The following is a 22,406-nucleotide window of genomic DNA, read 5'->3' on the forward strand; positions in this document are numbered from 1 at the left end:
TGCTAATTAGATATGAATGCTGTGTAAATATGCCTGGTATCGTGCTGTAACATGGTAAACACATTTTATACTAATACTAACCCGTTGCATCAAAAGGTGCTTTGTGTGTGTGGTCAATTTTCAACTGAGTTTAAGCTTGGGCGTCCACTGGACATTGTGCTGTAATTCAGTGGCTGAAACGTGCACCTGCATGTAACGGTGTAAATTTACGCAGTATTGATGTCAAGAGGCAAATTGCAAAATCCAGCTGCTTAAAAAAAGTGGAAGAGAAAGGAAAAAATTCTCTTGAAATACAAGAGATTGTCTGTAATCACATTTCAAAACAGGGTCTTTGCTGTAGAGTGATGGAGACGTCAGCCTTACAGTTCCTTCAATCTCTTGTATTTCTCCCAATTTTTCGGATAATTGCGGGGCTGAAATCCTCGACTCTGTAGGGGCTCTAAAACCAATTAAAACCGGCATGCTTTTTTTTGGGGGGGGGAGGAAGGCGCCGGCTATCGCCTCCATTTCTTTCCGCCCCGTTGAGCAGAGAAGCCGGCTTATCCACCACCACCATCACCAGGACACCATCATCAATATTACACCTCACACCAATCGGCATTACTCATCGAGGGAGAGCTGGAAGCCGATGCCAGTGCAGCGTCATGCTAAATTGTTGTGTGGAGCCTGTGTTGCTGCAGCCTTGCATGACTGCACTTCATCTTGGAAGATGGGGAAAGAGAAAGAAACGAACGAGATGTTTTTTTCTTGCAACTTGTCAAGAATATAAGGATTTTAAGGTTTTTAGGATTTGGGGGGGAGGGGGGTTCGGGGATGGTATTCAGAACATGACGAATTATTATAGATTTGTTGCCGGCTCATTTCTTGCAGTCGGCTCAGTGAGATCGAGTGAGTAACCATGCCTTATATGTGGTCAGAGTGAGAGGCAGTTTTCGTGTACCAATACATCTCTTGTTGGATTTGTAAAGTTGCACTTGAGGGAGAACTTTAGTCTTTGTAAATGTGTTCAGAACTTTGTCCCATGGCCCATTTCAAGGCCTCTTGTCTCTCAGAATGAATCAAAAGTTAAAGGGTCTTGTCTGCCCTCAGAGTATTTGAGCATGTGGAATATTATCTGAAGTCTTTCAGCTTAAGTCCGATGTAAACGGCACCTAACTGTTAAAGTCTTCTTGGGTATAAAACACTGCATTTTCTTTCTTGAACATTTTAACTTAGTGTTTTTTTTCTTCATTCAGAAACTGGAAAGATGAAAAGTGCACTTGAGCATGTGCTCTGAATTTCTGTTGGCTTGATCTCCAGCAGAACCATTTTTTCATTAAAATCTACTCAAAAAATGGAGAGAACAAGGCTCCCTCCCTTGAACCTAATCTCTCAATCAACCTCCTTATTTTGACATCATCCTTCCCCCACCCCGTGGCAACCCACAGAAGTCCCTAAAAGGTCCAATTTTACTACAATCATCCCCCTCTATGTCCTGAGGGTCCAAATATTAAAATGCACTTTCTGAAGTGACCGTTACAGAAAAAAAATTAAAGGAAAAAAATTAAATCACGGAGAATCCCTTCTTTAGATGAAGGGCAGCAGTGCTTGTTTTTAATTCAATAAGAAGTAACACAGGCTCACTCGGCCTGGTCACCTCGAGGGGAAATCGTAAAAGGGGCCGCATGAAAAGGGTTGGGGAGCTCATTTAAAACTCCCCTGCTTGAAAAATTGTACCAATTAGCCAATATGCTTTGAGTCATTGGAGCTGAAAATTAGAAGCAGTGACCATGAGAGCTGCTCTGTGTGAAGCAGTGTGCATCGATTTCTGATTATTTGTTTGAGATTATTTTAGTGGCTAATGTTGTCTTAAGTACCAGTCAGTCCGAATGAAGTAGTCAAAAATGCAGTTCTCGATTATCAAAAATTTGTATGCAGAGTAATGCACAGCAGGACCATACAAAGAGGGGGTATTTAAAAGGTGGGGCTAGCCAAAGTTGTCAATTGAGCCTCACATTCATCTGAAATCCATGTACAATTTTCCCTTTGAAACCAACAGCACTGAAACCGTTAAAATCTTTTGTTAGATTTGTAAAAATTTTATGGCTGTAGTACTGTGCAACCAGCCACTGTCACTTTTCACAGGGGTTGATGTCTTAAGTTTGTGCTAGTATAGTTTGCGTGATTTTGAATTATTAAGGCAGATTCCTGAGCAGAAATTCCTGAGGAGCCAGGGTGTTTATCACCAGTTGTGATGGTGGTTTGGCCAACAGCCCCATCTCACATGACATTCTGTCATCAGACATTTCTGTGAAAGTCATCTAATTTTGACAAACTCAGTGCTATTGCATCGGCAGTGAAGCCCAGAGAAGTTAATTAAAACATTGGTCTTAAGGGAATAATGAGGTTTGTTTCAATTTTTATTTACCATGCCATAAGCTCTTTAAGGATGTGGCCTGACACCCAGGGCTTAAGTCCCGTCTGGTTGCTAAGCCCCCATGAAAGACACCTCCTCCAACATCCCCGTCCAACTCTAGGCATTCTCAACCCCGTCTGTCCTCCGTCTCCAACTTGACACACATGTAGGACAGCAGTGTCTTGCAATCAATCTGTCACCACCAGAACCCCCCTCCCAAACACCCTCAGCCCTCCACCAACCCCTTGTAGTTCCCATGGGAACGGATTTCCGTGACGCTGCCTCATTAGGTCCGTCAGTTCACAGCTCTCTGCCTCCTCTCTTCCCGCTGGTCTCGCCGAATCCCATTAAGTATGCAAATGAGTTGCTCAACCCCATTGGTACATTACCATTCCTAGTGTTATCATGTATGAATAATTAGCTTAACGCTGGGGGCCACTGTACCACATACATAACAGCATTGACCTGAGATGGGATTTTTTTCATGAACTGTATGATTTCAGTTCGTGTATAAATATAGCCAATGATGTCAGGTGTACCTGTGTGGTTTTGTACTGCTCTTGTAGGCATCAGCTCTCATTCACACACGCACGTATCCTGTCATTGCACTGGGCACTCATCAACAGACGCACATGTCTGTGCACGCTGGGTGCTGGATGCTTCTATTTTGGTTCAGGTCTCTGTCACAGAACATGTTTCCCTGATGCGTGCCTTGCTCACATGTGCATCTGCTGACCACCCTGTGGTAGCCTCTCAAGCAGAGTAGGGTTGTTAATCTCTTTGGAAAATTGGATGCAGTTTGTGATTTTTACCTTGTCAGAACCTGGAGACGGTGATTTCTTGTAACACCTGCAAATCTTGTGTGGATGGATAGCGTGGCATCACCTGCCTACCTGGCATCACACAGTAGCAGATAATGAATAGATTAGTGATGACACAAGGAGAGATGACAGCAGGAAATCTTATTTGACCGGCATTTTGGAGTTTGTCCAGTCGCAAGTTTGAGTGCCTGAATTGGTTGGATGGAAACGAGGATGTACTGTCAGAGGAGATTGCTGGAAGAAGACACGGTTGTCTCCATCAGAAAAGTGTCAGATCATCATTGGGTTTACACTCTTTTTGGTTTGTCGTAAAATGTGAAATTTGAGAGACTGCCTTTGACAGCAAGCACTAATGATGCAACTCAAAACATGGACTCACTCATCAATGTCACAGATTGCTGAAATCTGTACAGTTTCACGCTGGACTCACAGGAAATCAAAGATGGAGCTTTGACCCCTGGCTGATGTGATTCTATAGGAATATTGACACATTTTGTTGGAAGGAAGGTTTTTATCTTGACGTTTTGTTTGTATTTAAGAGCAGGAATATACTGAAATAAGAAAGTCAAGATGTCGGTCATGTTGTGGAAGTGGGATAAGAACAACCAGAAGATTAAAAAGGTAGGTTGGACAATTGTTTTTTTCATCTACTTTTAACCCATTCTTGGGGTTTGAGAAGTTTCTTCCGAGCGTTTCTAAAACCGGTGCATTACAAGTTAAGCATATACCGGTGTAGGGTGTGTGATATGTTTGAATTCATATTGATAATTTCTTCAACACTCCCTCTGGACCCTCCTCTCTGAACCTTACTTGCACAAATGCGTAGTCACATATACTATATTTCATAACCTCCCTGCCATAGGGAAGCAGGCACAGTGCGTACACATGGTGGTTTGGCTGCACATCAGAAAGCTTACACGCATCCAGTTCTCATTTGAATGTGCACAAAACTCTGGTGTCTTCCTTGTGGTGGCAGTGTGCACGATGGCAGTGGGATACTGAAGTGTCTGTCATGTCTCTGTCTTCATCAACTTTGCTTGCACACTGAAAGGGTGTTTACGTAAGCACCAATCTTTCTTTACTCCCTCTGTTTGCCGGTGTCAACGGCATTCTCCAGAACAGTACTGGTACATTCAAGATGCATAATCTCCAAGGGAAACGCAGAAGAATGTGCCGCGGGTGAACCAAACTGCAAAGTTTGATTGAGCAGCCCGCACAACATTGTGACCCTGGCACATGATGCCAGCACTTCAGATCCAGTTATGGGGTCTGACCGCAACCTCCTTGAACTACCTCGTGAGGTCATTGCAAAAGCAGCTCCTGTTGTGGCCATCACTCTTATTGTTCATCAAGCATTTGTTGTTTGTTGCTCAAACATGCTGTGCTGGAAATTTTCTCCCCTCATTATGCTTTTTTGTGTCTTTAACCAGGTGTTTCAGTGCATTTATATATATTATCTACAGAGTACGTGAATATTTCATTAAGATGTTTTTATGCTGGAAAAAAAAAACTTGAGGTGAAACGACAAAAAACCCCAGTCTTTTTGGGCTTAAGCTGGGGGAATAGCAGTGTGTAGAGGCGAACACATTTTACTCTCCATTCCAGCAGCACTGTAGGACCTACTAGGGTGAACTACACGTATGAATGAAATGGTTTACATTTAAGTATATTCTTAAATGTAAACACAGAGAAATATATCTGTAAAATAGGCCTACCGTAGATTACATTTGAAATGACAAAATTGCAAAAGGTGTACGACATTTTTATTGGCACATGCAATTTTGTCATCAAATTTCGGTACTGGGTAGTGTTTTGAACAGCAAGGACAGCACACTGAGACCAGTCAATATTTGCATTCATTATGCTCAGAGATAAAAAAAACCACCAGCTCCAGCAGCATGGACATCTATTGACGACCCTTCACAATGCATCGTGCTGGACACTGCTGTGTTGTCGGAGTTATGACACAGCTGCATATGCTCAGATCTGTGCATAAAATCCCCATGCTGTGTGACAAGATATGGATTTTCCAGGGTTTTGTAGTTTGATAATTTAGCACTTCAGCTTAATTTGATCCAGTTCCTTTAAAAAGAGGACACATTGCATGCATTTGAAAATTTGGACAAGTATATTCAGCAATGATTATTATAAAGGAATACTTACAAGGAGAAGGTTCAACTTGAGTGAACAAAAAAAATTGGCATGATGGGGATTTGAACCCAGGACAGTAAGTCTCATCTTGCCTCATCTTCCCAATTCTGTTTGTTTTATACCCTTTAACAAAACCTCTTGGAGTTAACATTCAGTTGGATTTCAACAGCATTCACTCCTCAGACGCGTGAGTCATTGTGGTTTGTTTACGGCAGCCTGCTCAGAAAAGGCCTGCATTTTTGCATCAGTGCATCGTGAGATGCATTGGAAAATTGTATCATTGTTAGGACTCTGAATTACCGAGCATGATGTCGTGAATGGCAGCTGACCAAAAGGAAGTACTTGGAAAGATTGCATTTTAAAGTTGATGCGATTGTTTTAATGGTACATGTAAATGTGTAGAGCATGAAGATCCTGTCTATTCTCAATTTGCATTCAAGTAACCACAAAAGGGACAAAATCTAATCTCCACATTCTTGAAAATCCACTGGAGGTTTGGAAAATTGTACAAGAGTAAGGAAGGAAGATCCCAGCCCAAACCCCTTGAATGTTTTAGTAAAATGCATCGTTCAAGTAAAGAGAATGTGCTGTTAGTTTCCACTTGTTTTTCCAGCCTTTCCTACAAAATTGTTGAGCCTCATTCTGGCCAATTCGTATTTGGAATTTTTGCTCTGTCCCTCAATTGAAGGTTGGGCAAGAAACCTTCCCATCAACCTGATCCAGAATTTTGAATGGAAACTAAGGGCAACTCGAATCCACAAGTGTAGGCAAGTGTTCCTTGCAGAATGTCAACGTCACCATAATCTAGCTGTGCAGATTGCCTAGGGCAGTAGACACAGACAATACGGCCATTTAGGGAAGGTGTACATTGTATGCCTACATACCGTAGTCATTGTCGTGCAACAAGACAAGACACTATTATGAATTTGCCTGTTGCAGTTTTTAGCTGAAAATCTGTGACGTTTGTTGGTAACTGAAGGCACATGCTTCGTAGAGGAATTATGAACCAAAGAGAAATGATTGAATCTTTAGATGTGGGAGACGTATGGTTTTAGCTTGCCACAGAAATGTAAAGTTTAGGTTTCATATGCTTCCACTTACACTTCAATTTTCTAAGAAATGCTGGCATGTGTACAGATCTTGGTATGTTGTACAGACCACAAAGAATCCCACAGATCCCGAAGCATCTTCCTAAAAATGGAAGTCTGGAACCAAGTTTTCTAATGCTGTGGTCTTGAGAGATAACTCGGAGGGGTGGTTTTGGCTCAGAGCCTATCTTGTCCACGTCTCCCTTAGTTTCTGTTCCAGTGCATACTGAGGGACTAGCGGACAAAGGAACGACTCCTCTTTTTAGGCCTGTAAAATGTAGCTGCTGGGTGATAGGTAGAGGGGACAGTGACACAAACTTCCGGGAAAGCAAGGACCTAGGGCCAAGTTACCTTATATCAGTTAAAAGTAAAAAAAAAAAAGTAAAATTCGGTTGACATGGTGTAGTGTTTGCATTGCTTTGCCACAAGTTATTCATTGTCATAAAAGTAAGCCATTGACATTGAACACCGTAGGCCTATAACCTACTTGTATTTTAATACGTGTGATTCACAATAGCGCACTACCAACAGTTTGCAACACGTTGGCCAATCATAAGGTGCGACATTTTTCGACCCATTCCAAACAGGCATTGGGTCAACAAATTTTGCGCATTGTGGTGGCGCACTTTTGTGAAACGGCCGTATTGCCTGAAATAAACAAGCTTTGGGGATACTAATTATTTATTACATGAGGTTTTAAAAATCAGTAGGCTGTTCAGGTGCTTTTCAATGATTCCTGGAGAGCATTTTAAATTCAATTTTATATTTTACCCTGAAAAAAATTATAGCTAGGGAATCCATGCTTTACGTGTGCCTGGGCATAATCCTTCTGTCTTCATTGAGACAAAGAGACCAAAACGTGGCATGGCTGATCCCAATGCCAGTTGAACAAAATCAATAGTACAGATCTGATTTGGTGCATACATACGGAACACAAGTCCTCCAACATAATGTGCCATGTAAGTAATCAGGTCACATCTCATACACTGTAGCAGGTACACGGGGTGGGTACTTGCACCCAGGGTTCTATAGTTCCGGGGGAGGGGGTCTCTGGGGTACTTTTTGGACTTTTGGATTCCCAAATCCACTACGTAAATGCTTGAAAAGTATACTTTTTTAAATTAAAGAAAACTGGGACACCCTATTTTTCAATGTGGGTTGAAACCTGCTCACGCACAGACATGTTGACAAGATCATGTGTGGTACGACCTTTCGTTGAAAGGAAGAAATGTTTTTTTTTTCCTTTACCGGTGATAGTCTGGTATTATCTGTCCTCTCCTCCATAAATGCCCAAACGGACTCTGAGGGCAACATGCGTATGACAGTTGTATATAAATGAGGCTATTTGGGAGGCCAAGTATCCCATGTCTGAGTGCAGTGAGTATATTGGTGGAGTTGGGGGGGATGGGTTAATTTATCATTCTTTCCCGTAGCTCTCGGCATTTCTTCAATGAGATTTGCATTCCTACTCTTTAATAAATACATTGGTATTCTGTGATGTTTATGCAGTTGGTACATTGTACTTGTATATGATCCATGAAACACGAATTGAACTCAAAATTGATGGCATGCTGTGTGTAGCACGCTCCTACTCAATATTTTGAAGACTCTACTTTTGTGGCTGGCAGTACTATATTTATTCATTTGTTCCTGGTTCAGAAATCAGACATTTATTGATCTGGATGAACAGATTCAGCCCAGCCCTGCCAGATTCATAAAAACTTCATGTGGAAGTTGGACGAGATTTTTGCAGGACTGACGAAGGTAGAGCTTGGTCAGTGTCTCTGTGTGTGGCTCTTGACACCGCTTGAAAGCTCAGAAAATACCGGTATTCCCTTTGGTTCCTGCTTAGTGTCGTGTTTTTTTTTTTAAGGATTAAGGATAGAGGAAGGAGGGAAGCATGCTAGCAAGGATATCCAGGGAGGCAAGATTGATAAGTTATGAGGAAAGATCATAAAGCATACCTCAAGTTTGATTTTTTGATACTGGGTACAAGATATTAAACAATGATCTTCTCTGGTTATCTGTGCAGTACCTGCATTCTGGAATTTATCAAGGTAGGAATTCAATATTACATCTATGAAGCAGTTGGAACCCATAAACTGGCGGACTGTGGAGGTGTAACCGAAATACACCAGCCCACACTGACATTCCGATACGATCCTTGGTATATACACATTTGCGTGAAATTGCCTGGAGTTTATTTGGATGGACGGGTTGCAGTGTTTATTTGTGATGGGGATAACTCAGTTGCGGGCCTGAGTCTTATTTATCCAACGCAAGCGTCCTCCAAACCCAGTGTCGCCCCCATCATGCTCCGGAATTGGCTTTGGATTTTTCACATCTTGCCAAAATTAAATTCCAGATATTTCCAACAATAATAAATTCTGTGACTGTGTCATATGGCCTTGCAGTTTGACCGTCTGTTGCAGTTTTGTAATGGAAAAAATTGCCTTCCTCTCACTGATTTGATACTGGAAACCTTATTTGTAAACATTCAGAAAATTTGTGGGATGAAGGTGACTTTTCTCAGTGGTGATTTTGTGTTTAAGGATTCTCTTGCAATGCATGAGTTTCTTTTTTAGTGTGCTGTTTGGAATACAAATTCCTGTTCTCTTGTTTCTGTTGGTTGTTAGAATATAGAAACAATCTTTGCTTTCCTTTGCCATTTGCTTAATTTCCATAATTTTTCCCTCAGCTGTGGAACGTTGGATACAGTTAAGCTTAACTCTCTGAAAAAATCCTCCCAACACTCTGCAAGGCCAAAGCAATCGGGAAGACCAGGAAGATAATGAAATTAACAAGGCACTCCAGAGACCTTAAGACCTTGAGACTATTCTCATCCACAGATATTGCGTTTACTCTGCTTGAAGCATGCACCATTAAAAAACAGCAAAAAATGCCTTGCTCAGAGTCCATTCTGCTCCATGAATCAACAAATGCAATGCCGACGTCCCGTCGCCTTGATTAATTTTGTGACATCTTGCTGTTCAAAGTGTATAAAATTAATGCCATTCATAAGGTTGTGCTGCACAAATCCCTCCGATGTCATACATTGGCAAAGGGTTGAATTGTATTCAGTCGACCTCCATTGACCTTTGAGGCGACAATAGCGAGTGTCCACAGGGCAGCGGTTACGCCGTCTGCCGCAGCGCAGACAAAGAGAGTCCACTGTCAGCGGCACGGTCATCATTACAGGGATAATATGGCTTTTTCATTTAGATCCAGTGATGACTAAAGCACAATTTGCTGGTCGGCAACCTCTTTGTAGTGGAATGGGGGGGGGGGAAGTGTTTCTCCCGATGTTGCTTTCACGGCACGTGGGGAAGTTCATAACGTATGCATACATTGTTTATAAACTGGCGCCCATCACTGTCAGAGTGAGGCATAGTATTTCTTCGTTTATTGGTACCAACGTTTAATAGCCCCAGAGCAAGTTTTCAGGAAAATTCTTTTTTGACCCCATGAAATTGTGTTCTGTACACTGGCAACACAAGTATTCTGTGATTGCTTTATTTTTATGTTGATTAAGGAGTGGTCTGGTGTGGAGGAGGAACGAGAGAGGTTGTCAGAGAGGGACGGAGAAGATTGCTTTTGGCATCTATCTTGAAAAGGACATTTTGAGACGAGTTGTTCGAATCTGTAAAGAGCAGAGAAGAGTGGTTATCATGTCCATTTTGTCTCCAAAACCCTCATAGAGTAGCATGTGTGTGATTCTAGAATTTGTGCCAATAAATCAACCCCTTCAACCCTTTTTTAATCCCAGTTCTGGCAAAAGTCTTCTACCGGTAGTTAGATTCTGATACTGGTATGTGGCGTGTCCGAGTGTGTTGATTTCCCAGTAAAGCCTTACAAAAATTTTATCCTGTGGAAATCGACAACATATTTTCAATGTGGCACTTCATTGGAGATTTTCTCATCTGCGAATGGCAAGCATTCAAAGGGACTTCTTAAATTCCGTCATGTAGACGCTCACTCATGCAAGGGCCCCAGTGCAGAGAATGTTTACAATAAAGCATCAGTCATTTGGACATTAAAGGCGTGAAGCATCAAAGGGAAGAATGAATAATCTCCTCCAACAGAGGGATGCTGCCTGCAGTGAATTGTTCACACCACATTCTTCTTTCTATTTTAAGTTTATATTGAATTATAAAAACCTACAGCTACAAAATGCCGCAACTTGTCAATTATTGATGTCCTTTCCGCAGAATAAATGTTGAGCACTTATCTTGTTCTTTGTTGTACTTAGGTAAGTAGATTTTGCCTCGCAGTAGTGGCATTACCTAGAGAGAGTTGTTCATCTGCAAAATCAAGCAAAAAAATTGTGCTTCTGTATTTAGTACGGGCTTTTTCATAATGTTATTTAATGTGGTATGGACTACATGAAGTTCGTGATGCTGGATTATCAAAGCCGATACCTGCACCACAACAACCCCGGCTCATCTTTCACTTAGTACCTTTGGGTTAAATGAAATTCCTGTGTTGGGGGGAATACCACTGATGCATCTAGCGTGGAGGGAAGGGGTATGTTTTCTTGCTCTGTGGCAGTCAGTGAACTCCTATGAGATGCCGGTCTGTGTCATGGGGGGTCTGAGAATTCCTAAATGGATTGCCTGGTCCTTGGAGGAGGTTTAAGCTGCCCAGGGGCCACCAAGACCTATTCCTGGGGAGCACGGCAATCGATCTGCCTCTTGTTTTCCCCACTCCATTTGTCTTCTAGCTTTTTCCTCCGGTATTCCATTCACTATCTTCCTCTTTTTGGGAGAGGGTGTCTTGAAGAAAGGAAAAAGTGAAAGGTGGATTTCAGTAGCCTGCATGTATGTCATGGGAGTGCAGTTGATCATTTTGATAAGGGGAGGGGAAGTAGCTTTTAAGAATGCATATGTGGAATGTCATATGGAGGAAGGGGGGTTTGTGATAGTCGTTTTGGGGAATTGTTGTGTGTGTTATGTTGCCTACTTGAGGAATACAAATACTTGGGGAGGGGAGTGATTGGTGGAAATAAGGTAAAATAGAAAAAAGAATCAGCCAAGCCACTCAAAAGTTACATTTTAGCCTTTAATGTGCCCAGAGTGAAACTGCTGGGACATGAACAAATATCCATACAAATATATTAATTATGAATCACCCTTCTCTTGTGCTGGAGAATGTCAAGCCTTCTTCCAGCTTTTTAAACTTCCAGTGCCTTTTGGAAATTGGCAAAATTGCAGATATCTTTTATCATCTTATGTTTGTGTCTTTGCGTGCTGTCTCTTTCCTGCCAGGGGACACCGTTGCTATGTAAAAAAAAAACCTCTATTCCTTGTTCCGATGTGTAATGGATAACTTGAAATGGCATTCAAGTCCCGCCCTAAGTGCATTTGTTACTTTTGCACCATCAGACGGAGTTGTCCATAGAACCAGTTTGGCATTATTGATGATGTTATGTCATTGTCTTTGTACATTTTGGTACAGTCTTCTCCTTGCCTCCCAAGGGTACCCCTGAGAAAAATAATGGTGTCGTCACCATAAACAAATGCTGGTAATTGAAAGAGTAAAAAAATATTTTAAATATGGAGAAGCACATTACATGTTGAGTTTGTGCTGAAGGCTGGGACCGGAATAAAAAAGATGTTTATCTGGGGGCGTGCACAAAGAGTGCGAGTAGCGACGCCTAATATAGTGGATTTGGCCTGGTCACGTATTGTCGCGCTGTATCTGTGCCACAGTGCGAGACCTGTATTCTGGCCCACTGCATCGTGCAGTTGTTGACCCAGATTATCTGGCCCTCCTGTGCCAGGGGCAGTTTACAAGCTACCCACCGACCGACCCACTCTCGATCTCAGAGATTTTGTCTTTTTAGACCCTGTTACATGATAGAGTCAAGCCATGAAAATTTGTCTTTTCTTATGGGAGACGATGTGGCCCAGAATTCAAAAGATTAATGCCATTGGAATTATAGAGAATAGGGTGGCATTAGGCCTACGTGGAAAAGGATTGATGAACAATAAATTATTGAAGACGTCTTTGTTTCAGTCATTTTTAACTTCGAAATAATTGCTGATAAAGTTTCACAGTTCAGATTTCCTAACTTTTTTGCTGTATTGTGATTGCTGAAGTTGACAACTTCTTTTCATAAATATTTGTATTTTTCTACGGTTTTTACAGTGAAATTAGAAATACTTCCAAGTGCCCGAAATGAATTGCCCTGAACGCAGTGTGATGAAAGCTACACCTGGCTACAGTGATTAAAAAAAAAATTTAAAGTGGCTTGTGGAAATCTGAGTTGCTGAAAGGTGCTTATTACTAATCCTTGATGTGATATCGCTAAATATGGAACAGCTTCTGATTGTTAAACACAGGTGGCAAATTACAGTTGCATCACTCGCTAGCAATGCACTATTGGTCTCATCAGACAAAAATCCAAGCTGTGTCTTTAAAACATCATTTTTGGGGGTGTGTTTGAAATATTTGGCAGAAGCGTGAGTCGAATTCATTTCTACAGTGATTTGTTACCCTTGATAATCATGGTGGGCCAGATGCAGGAGTGATAATAGTCGGTAGGGGATGGCATTACGTTGACAGCTTTATCACCCTGGGACCCATCAAAGGGAGGGGGAATAAGTGATGCTCCTCGTAATTTTGGTGGCGCAGAAGAAGTGAGCTGGGAGGACGGTGATTAAAAACGAAATTGAAAATGACCAAATCACAGCTTTACTTCTGTGGTGTTCCTCCGATGGTTTACAGAAAGACAGGCAATAACATTCTTGCCGATAAATTTTTCAAGCATTGTGTCACGAGTGCCACTGAACTCTGGTGATTTTGACAAATTGTGGTTGACTAAAAGAGCGTACATGTGTATACCCACAGACAGCGCTGACTTTGCAGGGCAACTCCCCTCCTTCCCACAAGACAGATACAAACTTCTTCAAATGGACTCTATGTACAGGCTCTTCCTCTGTGAACAAAATGCAAAGAACAAGGTAAAAATGCAGCTACATGCATGTTAATGAGAGTGCACATTTGCAGCAATGTCTTGCATGGCAACCAGTTTTGATCTTGGCCTTCTGGGTCCATTGGTTTCCATCTTTAATAAACATTTGCCAGGCCCACATACTAAAGATGGCAAGGAGTAACCCCATGGCAAGAGGGGGGTATTGCACAGCGAATTACAAGAGCTGGACAAACTTGTACTTCTTGTTGATGTGTAGAATTGTGACAACTTCAGGTTTGAAGCTATTTTGGTTCCAAATTCCACTGCGCATGTACCCTGGTGGGTATGTTGGAAACAATCAGTTACCCAGACGATTACCTTCATTAGCATGAAATGCAAGGGTATGACATTTAGAGTTTGAACAAAAAAGTTCTGGAAACCTCTACAGATTTTACCAAACGTTTAGATGGAACCCATTTTTCTTGGTTTGACATTTGATTGAAATGGTCTGGTGTTCATTTATAAACAGTCCCAATCAAAGTATTTCGTGCAGTTGCATAGTGAAAAAGAAAAATTGGTTATTTTGAATGCTCCTTAACGTCTATCTTCATTTATAAATTGGGCTGATCGTGTGCTTCGTTGGCGAACTACATGTATTAAGGTAAATGGCAGCGAGCCTCTGTAAAGTGTTGGCTAAATGGTAAAACGGTGTGAGAAAGTCGTTCTAAACATTTATCATGTTCATTCCCACCCATATTAAAAAGGTGTATGAAATACTGTGGCTTATGTTTACATAAGTTGAATTCCATATGTGCGGAGAGCAATTCACCGTGTGTCTGCTCTCTATAATCTACTTATGTATCCTGGTGTGTGCCCACTATAAGACTTGGGACAGATCCTTTATCCCTCTTTCAGTAGAGTTGCATAATTTCGAGGTATTGATTTGAAGGATTAAGGCCTAGTCACTTGCCCCATCTGTCTAGAATCACACCTCTTGCTAATCATGACCCAACGGACATTTCCAGTCGCTGTTTTTTTTTTTTTTTGCGCATTGTGTGCGTGCATGCGTGCCACTTTCCTCGCCAGATCCCAGCTCCAGCACCAACCAAATTACGCGCGTTCCCATTTCTCATCACTTTTCCCCCACACCCCAGGGATTTTTTTCTTTTATTAGGAGAAGGACAGGGAAAGAGAGAAGAGAGAAAAAAAAATTAGGCTCTTCTCCCTTGAGCAATCCAAAGGCAATTTGAAACTGGAGATCCCCCAAGACTCCCCCCCCTGAGCTAGTTAAAATGCCATGTACCACTCCTTCAGCAAAAGTCTTATGTTTGTCAGTGCTCGATGCCTTGCATACGGATGTGATACTGACTTATTTTTGTGTGAAGGTATGTACACTCCATGCCATGAAGCACGCTGAATAATCCACTGGTCCGATCTGCCAAAACTGTACCCACAGTTTGGCTTTCCTTGGCATGCATCATTTATCAAGTGTGCAATCGAGGTTTTTCTTCTCTCAGAAAGTCTCTTTCAGTTAAAAAAATGAAAGCTTTCCCACTTTTCTTTTGGTCACTTTCTTCTTTAGCTCTTCTTTCCTTCAGTTTTCCTTTTCATCATTTCACTCATCACCTTGTCATCTAACAGTTTCCCCATCTCAGTATTTCATCACTGGTCCACCGCATTTCACCTAATTGGCCTATTCTTGTTTGAACAGTACTTCTTGGTACATGTTGATTATTTTAAAGGTGCACAGAGAACAGAATGAATTATTGTTCAGATGTATTTCAAAGACCCAGAATCTGGACAGCTTTTCCTGAGAAGTTACAAATTACATGTACACGTATGCGAAGCATGGATTTTTTAAACTACCTGACTTCTCCAAAAAAGATCATGCAAAATCATCTATAACCATGTCCATTTGAATCTTGTAGGTGTTCAACATACTCATGAACAATGGACTTGTCGTTGGGTTATTAAAAATGTTGTTGGAGCATGTTTTTAAATGTTCAGTTTACCCGTTTGCCTCCGAACCATAAAACACTCACTAAACGAACCTATGTGATGCTGCTGTGAACTTAATGTCTGAATTTAAAGTCCCATGTTACAACCTTCAAGTTTTATTGCCAAGATTGATAAGTCAGCTTCATCCCAATAATTGATGTCCGGTGTTGCTTCCAAAGTTGAGCCATCCCTGTCCTGTCATGCGCACCCATGCATCTCCCCTCTTGAAGGGCCTTCCAACTGCTGCTTCTCTTCACCCACTTGAAATTCTCCAGCCTGCAGACCCAGCAAGGGCATGTTCCCCCCCCCACTCCAGATATTCCAAGCAATCCGTCTCTGTCATATTCCCCTCTCGGCTGCTCTCCCTTAATTTTCCTCCAGACACCCCCGTGAAGGTCAACATCCAGTTTGGAAAACTTCCTTCCCAGTTGTCCCGGTTAATTTCCTGTCTGGTCGTAGCCGTTCTGTCCCTGATCTTTGCTTAATGCCCAGACACAGGAAATTAGCGCTGTACAATGCCGTGTACATTTTTGGTGATGAGGCAATTGTAAATACGCGCACGTGCGCTAACCTTGTGGGATATTTTACTTGAAAGGGCTTTTAAAGGATGGAGATGTATTTGTGTTAAGTTTGCATAGAGTTTGTGGAGTGCTTGCTGAGACATCTTTCATTTCAGAGCTTTTTATTCAACATCAAGGTCGCCAAGCACAACAATTCGAATACAACTGTTTTGCTAATTCTCCGGACATAGTGCACATCCACAGGTATACTGACATCTGTTTTCACCAGAAATGTGTATCAACTCTGTACATGTATTCTTTTTAATGATTGAAAACAACTTATGCACATAGTTCTTTGGCAAGGCACCTGAGGTGAATGAAATGACAAGTACCTTGTCTGTTTTGTTTGCCATTTCTAGTCCACTTTGTTAACCATTCATGCATTTCTGAACCTGCATCTCTCCACACAGGATTCTACAATCCCCGCTCACAGCCTACTCCCCTGTGCACTGCACACATATACACGCAGACTGACAGTTGTGGGTCCCTTGAGGCCGAATCAAATACCAGAAAACTCAAGAATCTCTCTTCAAAATGCTTACTTTGCCAAGAAAAATATTGGGAAAACTCATTGCCTACACTTGTTCAATTTTTTTTTTGGGGGGGGGTGAGCAGATTCATCTGTGGTAGTGATTGGTGCACATTTCAGGATGCTATCGGTTTTGCACTGTGGGTTTTGCACTGTGGGACGGACCATCCATGAATAATCCTAACTGATGCATCTACCTCAAGGGATATGAAGATTCCAGCCTGTTTCCCCTGGCTGGTTCTTCATGATTAATGGTCAGTCTACATTGCTGACCATTAGCTCGCCATCTAGTTCATAGCACACGCTGCCCACACGTTTTGCATTTAGTTCCTGCCTGAGCACTCTATCCTTCAAGCTCCCGGTCCTGACAGGCATAGATGCCTGACCCATCCGCCCCTAATGAGGGGCAAAGGGAGGACAGGAATGAAAATGGGGGTGCTGAATTCATGACACTTTGCAGGGAAGAAAAGTGCAGCATCAAATCAACATTTGGCATCACCCAGGCTGTACACGTACGTCCTGGATTGGAACCGGCAGTTTCCTAACCTGTAAAAATATAATTCCCTTGGCATAGAAATTGTGCTAGTAAAGTGCTTTTTATGGGGAGTTAGTGATGCGAATATGGTTATTGTAGCCTTTTTTGATTGCATCATACCTAGATGATTTTGGCTTCAACAGTATTGTAGGTAAATTCACTTTTTATCGAGTACATGTACATTTCATAAAGTCAGTTTGATTGGAACATTTTTGGAAGTGGTTATTGTTTAGTTACCATGACCACAATAATTCTAAATTTTCCTTCAGACGTCCTCTGTTCATTCACTATGGGAAAAAAAACCTTTGTGGATATATGCTGTAACGAGTGGTGTGGAAAAAGTGAGGCGGATTTTAATGTTATACCTTCAAAGTCATGTTTAAAAAGAGGTTAGAAGTGTGAAATTAACCTGTTAAATGTAATTCTCCAAGTGTGGCATATATCATATGTATACGTACCACAGGGCACCATGTTGGTTCCAATTTCATTGCTTTGCTACATGTACTTACGATTACTATTCTGCGCTTACACAATTGTGCTAGTGAAGAAGCCCCATGCTAACCAGATGGTAGCCCTTATCAGATTTTATTCGGCTAACAAGTGAAACATGTTAACTCAAAACTGGTACATATATTCTGTTGTTTACACTAGTGCAGTACTTGTCCTTTTTAATAGCTAAGCAGAGGTTCTGTGCTCACTTGTTTTCACTCCTTTGATCTTATCCCAAATATCAGCATTTAATTGTCCAATTATCACCTATTCTTCAGCAGTTAAGCTACAGGCTTAGTCATTGTGATTAGCACTTGCATTGTTGGAGCTGGAGGAATTATCTACCGATAATGGGTCTGGCACCTGGACTTTACACCTGTCTGTGCACACTTCACACCCAGTGATTGTCATCAGGAGAATTAAATCAGTTGGAAGGATTTGAGACTGTTAAGCCCCCAGCCCAGGGCCACTAAAGTGTGCCTCACACTGGGGGGTCAGTGGCATTGTTAGGCTTTGGCTCAGTGTGATTTGCTCTTTATGAAGTTCCCTTGGAGGGTTTCTTAATGCTGTGGTGTTTTTTAAATGAAAAGTAAACATTCATGGAGGTAATATTTTTTCCTTTCACCTTTCAAGGATTTTTTTTACTTTCAAACATCAGGACGATACATAGGTGTTCATAAATTACATGTTAATTTCTCAAGTCTTTTTGCTTTTGGAGGGAGTAAAATGTATGCTTGAAACAAAATAGATTGACCCAAATGGGACTTGTGCCCACAACCCCACAGGAATTGTTTACATTTTTGGCATTATATTTTGTTCTTCAAATTACGCGTTCTTGACAAGCTCCATTGTTACAGTTTTCATGGGCATTTTACCGTCAGTTTTACCAAATTCGCTCTTAGCGGAACAAAAGAGGGTGTGTTTTTTGGGTACTCACCGCATAGGCACGTCATCGGGCGTGCAGGTATATGCGGGTTTGACACAGAGCAGGCTTAGTACGCATAACTAACTTATATTCCAGCTTGTATGATCTTTGCGTACACACAGAACGTGTGCAAGAACCCGCTTGTAACCACCTGTCTTTCTTTTGCTGATTGGGGGTGCACTTCAGCTTGGGGCGGATTGCCAAGAAAGAAATATTTGCAGTTGGATATGTGACAAGTACTGAAACTTGAATAATGAAAGTGTAACTTTTGAAAAATATGACATGTACTTTTAAATGTTTCATGTGTTCTGAAAAATCTGCTCATCAGCACTGGACATGCTTGAATTAGTTCTCACATTTTTCCTTCTCAGTAGAAACTTTAGTTGTCACTTCAAGAAGAAATTTTGACACCATACCTGAAACCATGAAACTAAAGGCTTTCTTGGTACAAAACAGAATTCAGACTGCACAGAAAAGAACTGCGAATCCTTGGGCCAGGTTTACTCCTTAAAGCGCTTGCACAGAAGTAAATAAACAAACCAGGGCTGCCCTCTGCCTGGGTGTTTGTGTACTTTTTCTTGTGGCTTGAGGATCAGCATTAGTCACCTAATGAACTGCAGCTAATCTATTGTTCCCAGAAAAATGGGCCCTTGTTTGGGAGTTGTTGGAAAACCACAGGGACCACAATGCAGGCTTTGTCTTGGTGGCGAACCCACCAAATCACTGCAGTGCATGCTGATTGTGAGTGGACCATCACATGGTGAAGACTTTGGCAACTTTGGGGCTATGACCATAAGAATAATTGCATTCGAGGAGCCCAATCTTGAACAGTAGAAGTAAAGAGGGAGACTGGAGTACTCAGAATACCAGGTTTGTTCTGTTTCAAATTTAACATTTTGCATTATGGTGGAAATGTTATACCATAGATGATAGTGATACGTCAGCCATTTTCAAAGTACGTACATTTAGTTTAAGTACTCAAAAACAGGTTTAATATCAAGCCTGTAGTGTTGCCTTTCACGTGCGTATGCCTGTAATGCATGGTTTTGGATTCAGTGTAGCAAACAATTGTATTTATAGCATAGTTATGTTCTATTGTCAGTTCACGTTGTGACAAGACAGTTAAGCGGGCAAATTCATTTGCAAATTGTATGCTGCGGTATGGTGAAGTCTACAACTGCAATGGCAGCATCAGGTCACTTTCAGGTGTGGATTCACAGGGGAAGGGGGACCAAACAATCCCCTGCCCTGAGACAAAAAAAGACCCCCCCCAAAATGGAAGTGCACCAATACCACTATAAATAATGTAAGTCATGTATAGTGTTTCATCATTGTTTTCACTTGTCTGCAAAAATGAGACATTAAGAAAACCCCGGCCTGACATCCCCCCCCGGAAAAATTCCTGGTTTTGCCCCTGCAGCATTTAAGATGCCTTTAAACAAAAAATAACACACTTGATAGGAATTTGATTGGCCTTTAAGGTCTGAAGTTAATGTGTTTGGTGATGATACATACGTGTACGGCTTGCAAAATGTGGACACATACCTGGATTCATACGCACTGCCACGATGGGACAACACAAGATGTTTGAGCAGCAAATTTAGATGCCGTAATTGAGCCTGGGGTATCGCAGCAACTTGGCTATGATCCATTGACGAGAAGCGTCATTCTGCAAAGCCCACACAGCCTCCCAATGCATCATCAGGGCACATCACTGCCTTCACTGGTATCAGGATGGAGTTTTTACGTAGCCTTGTCAGCAAATCAATACGTCGTTGAAATTGACCACTATGGAATACTTTAAAGCTTGCAAATGAAGCCAACAGTTGGAATTCATATCAAACAGCTCAAGGTTTCTTTTATTACAAGCGATTGGTTACCTTTCTATCCCCTTGGCCTCTTTCGACAAAACTCTGTTGTTGAATCATCTCTCTACTAAATATGGAAGTTGATGGCGAGTAATATAAAGTAGGGCTGAGTTAATTCGAATAATTCACTATTCGAATATTCAATTTGATCAAATATCCCAATATTTGATCGTACCGACCGGCAGATTGTTAATGAACAAACCATATATAAATCAGTTGCAATAGCGCATACAATTATACATTATAATCACTATGATAGCTTCTCACGTCTAGGAGTATCGCCAGGCATGATGCAGCTAGATTTAAGAGACGAACAGAACTTCTTGTCCTGTTGAAAATTTCTATTTCTTTTACATCTTTTAAATAATCATTATATAAATAATATACTTTCTGAATCTTTGTAAGATTTCTGTTGCTTTTCATTTGAATCTGCTTGAAACAAGCGTTCATAGCACAATTGTTGTCATTTAAAACGAAAGAAAATTCTCCCTTCCTTTTCATGAATTTTGCATTCGAACATTCAAATTCAGTTAATGAAATTCAAATATTCAGTAATCAGTGGAATATTCAGATATTTGGATATTGGATATTCGGCACAGCCCTTATATAAAGGGTTAAATTTCTAACTTAATGCAGGAATGGATTACAGTGCCAAATGGCCTACATCAAACATGGTTCACTTCTTGCGGAAAGTACATCCGTAGAATAGAGTTGATTAACTCAGACTTGGAGTCAGTATCTTACAAGATTCTGAGCTATTCACAATGTGATTTGTCAAGTTCATCCATTCCATTCCCATCAGGCCGGCTGTGCGTGTCCGTCAATTTTACATCATGGTGGAAAAGCAATAAAAGAAGTCACTAGAGGGCTATATGCTCGTTAATAGTAAAAAAAAAAAGCGTGTCTGCGGTGTTTGCCATGTGCATGTGCAGTAATCAAGAGGTGGAATAAGTTGATGCACTTTGATGCGGGTTTACCGCTGTGCAACATTGGCAGTGATTGATGTTGGGTAGTAGGTGCTCTGTTTAAACATGTATCCTGCTCTCTGGTTACTGGATTTTGTAGGGCACAACATTCTATAGATCTGTTTTGGTTTTTGTCCTGCTTCATTTTTTTTCCACAGCCATGTCATGTAGCATGTTGTGACAAATTAAATTAACAAGCCAGTTGTGTGTGGTGTGCTACCATGGAGGAAGGAATATCCTTCCTCCATGGGTCATTTGAGTTTACTTCCAGTGACAATTAAGTACTCAGGCTGCCTTCTTGATTTAAAAAAAAAAATCGAGATCCAAAAGTCCTAGTACGAGCAGCAGTAAGAATTGACGATATCGGTAACTGCCAAAAGAAAAACAAAGAAACCTTGTGCAGGTGTGGCTTTAATTATCTAAGCCTTCTGTCAGAACTGTCATGTAATCAATTTAGAAAAGGTACCACAACAATAAGGAGGCCTTTTTCTACCATCATTTAATGTGTGTAGAAAACCTGCATTTCCCTCTGAATTTGGGAAAGGACCCTTTTACCTTGGAGCCCCGTACTATACATACACAAGGGCTTCACATACCTGTAGCAGCATGTCAACACGCCAGAAACAGACTTGTCAACACTTACTGTGTCAAAAAAACAACACTTCATAGCCCATTAGCAGGGGCCCACTTCAAGCCAGCTCTTGACATTGGCATTCAGAAAACCTTTTTTTATTATTATTCAGGGTCGGTTGCAGTGGAATGCCACTATCGAAGGATCAGTAATGTGTATAATGCCCTGGTCGGGGCTCTTGAGTTTCAGCAGAAAGAGACACCTGATTGTAAGGGGGGGGGGCTTCCTTATATACATGTATATATCGCAGTTTGCAATGCATGGTTGGCAGAGCTTGACGTCAGAGTAATTAGTTTGAGTTCAGCACATATGCAAAGGTGTCCAAGTTGGAGTGATATAAAGTGTGGCATGACCAAAGTCACCAGAGTGACACGGGTGTGCTGAAATTTCTTCTGCTTCTACACAATATTTTCTCACTACCGGTATTTAAAATGTCTCCAATTTTTAGAGATGTTTGTTTAGATTTTCTGAGTAAGCTCATGTTTGCAGCTTCTTTCTGGTTGGCTTATTGAAAGCTTCCATGTATTTACATGAGATT

General features: G+C 41.3%; 1 protein-coding gene across 6 annotated transcripts in view; it reads left to right on the top strand.

Moving 5' to 3' along the window:
• LOC110991118 (neuron navigator 2-like) overlaps positions 1-22,406 on the top strand; it is a 227,197-nt gene that overhangs the window by 51,060 nt on the left and 153,731 nt on the right. Inside the window, exon 1 of one of the 6 annotated variants that reach the window (XM_022256299.2) lies at positions 2,987-3,837. The exons of the other annotated variants lie outside the window; for them this stretch is intronic. Within the exon in view, the coding sequence (XP_022111991.2) occupies positions 3,787-3,837 (51 nt within the window). The 5' untranslated portion in view covers positions 2,987-3,786. Of the gene's footprint in view, positions 1-2,986; positions 3,838-22,406 lie in introns of those variants that run through there. 6 annotated transcript variants of the gene reach the window in all.

This window comes from Acanthaster planci, linkage group LG03, assembly GCF_054643075.1.
Source record: "Acanthaster planci isolate LZ-2023a linkage group LG03, COTS_SCS, whole genome shotgun sequence".
NCBI classification, from domain to species: domain Eukaryota; kingdom Metazoa; phylum Echinodermata; class Asteroidea; order Valvatida; family Acanthasteridae; genus Acanthaster; species Acanthaster planci.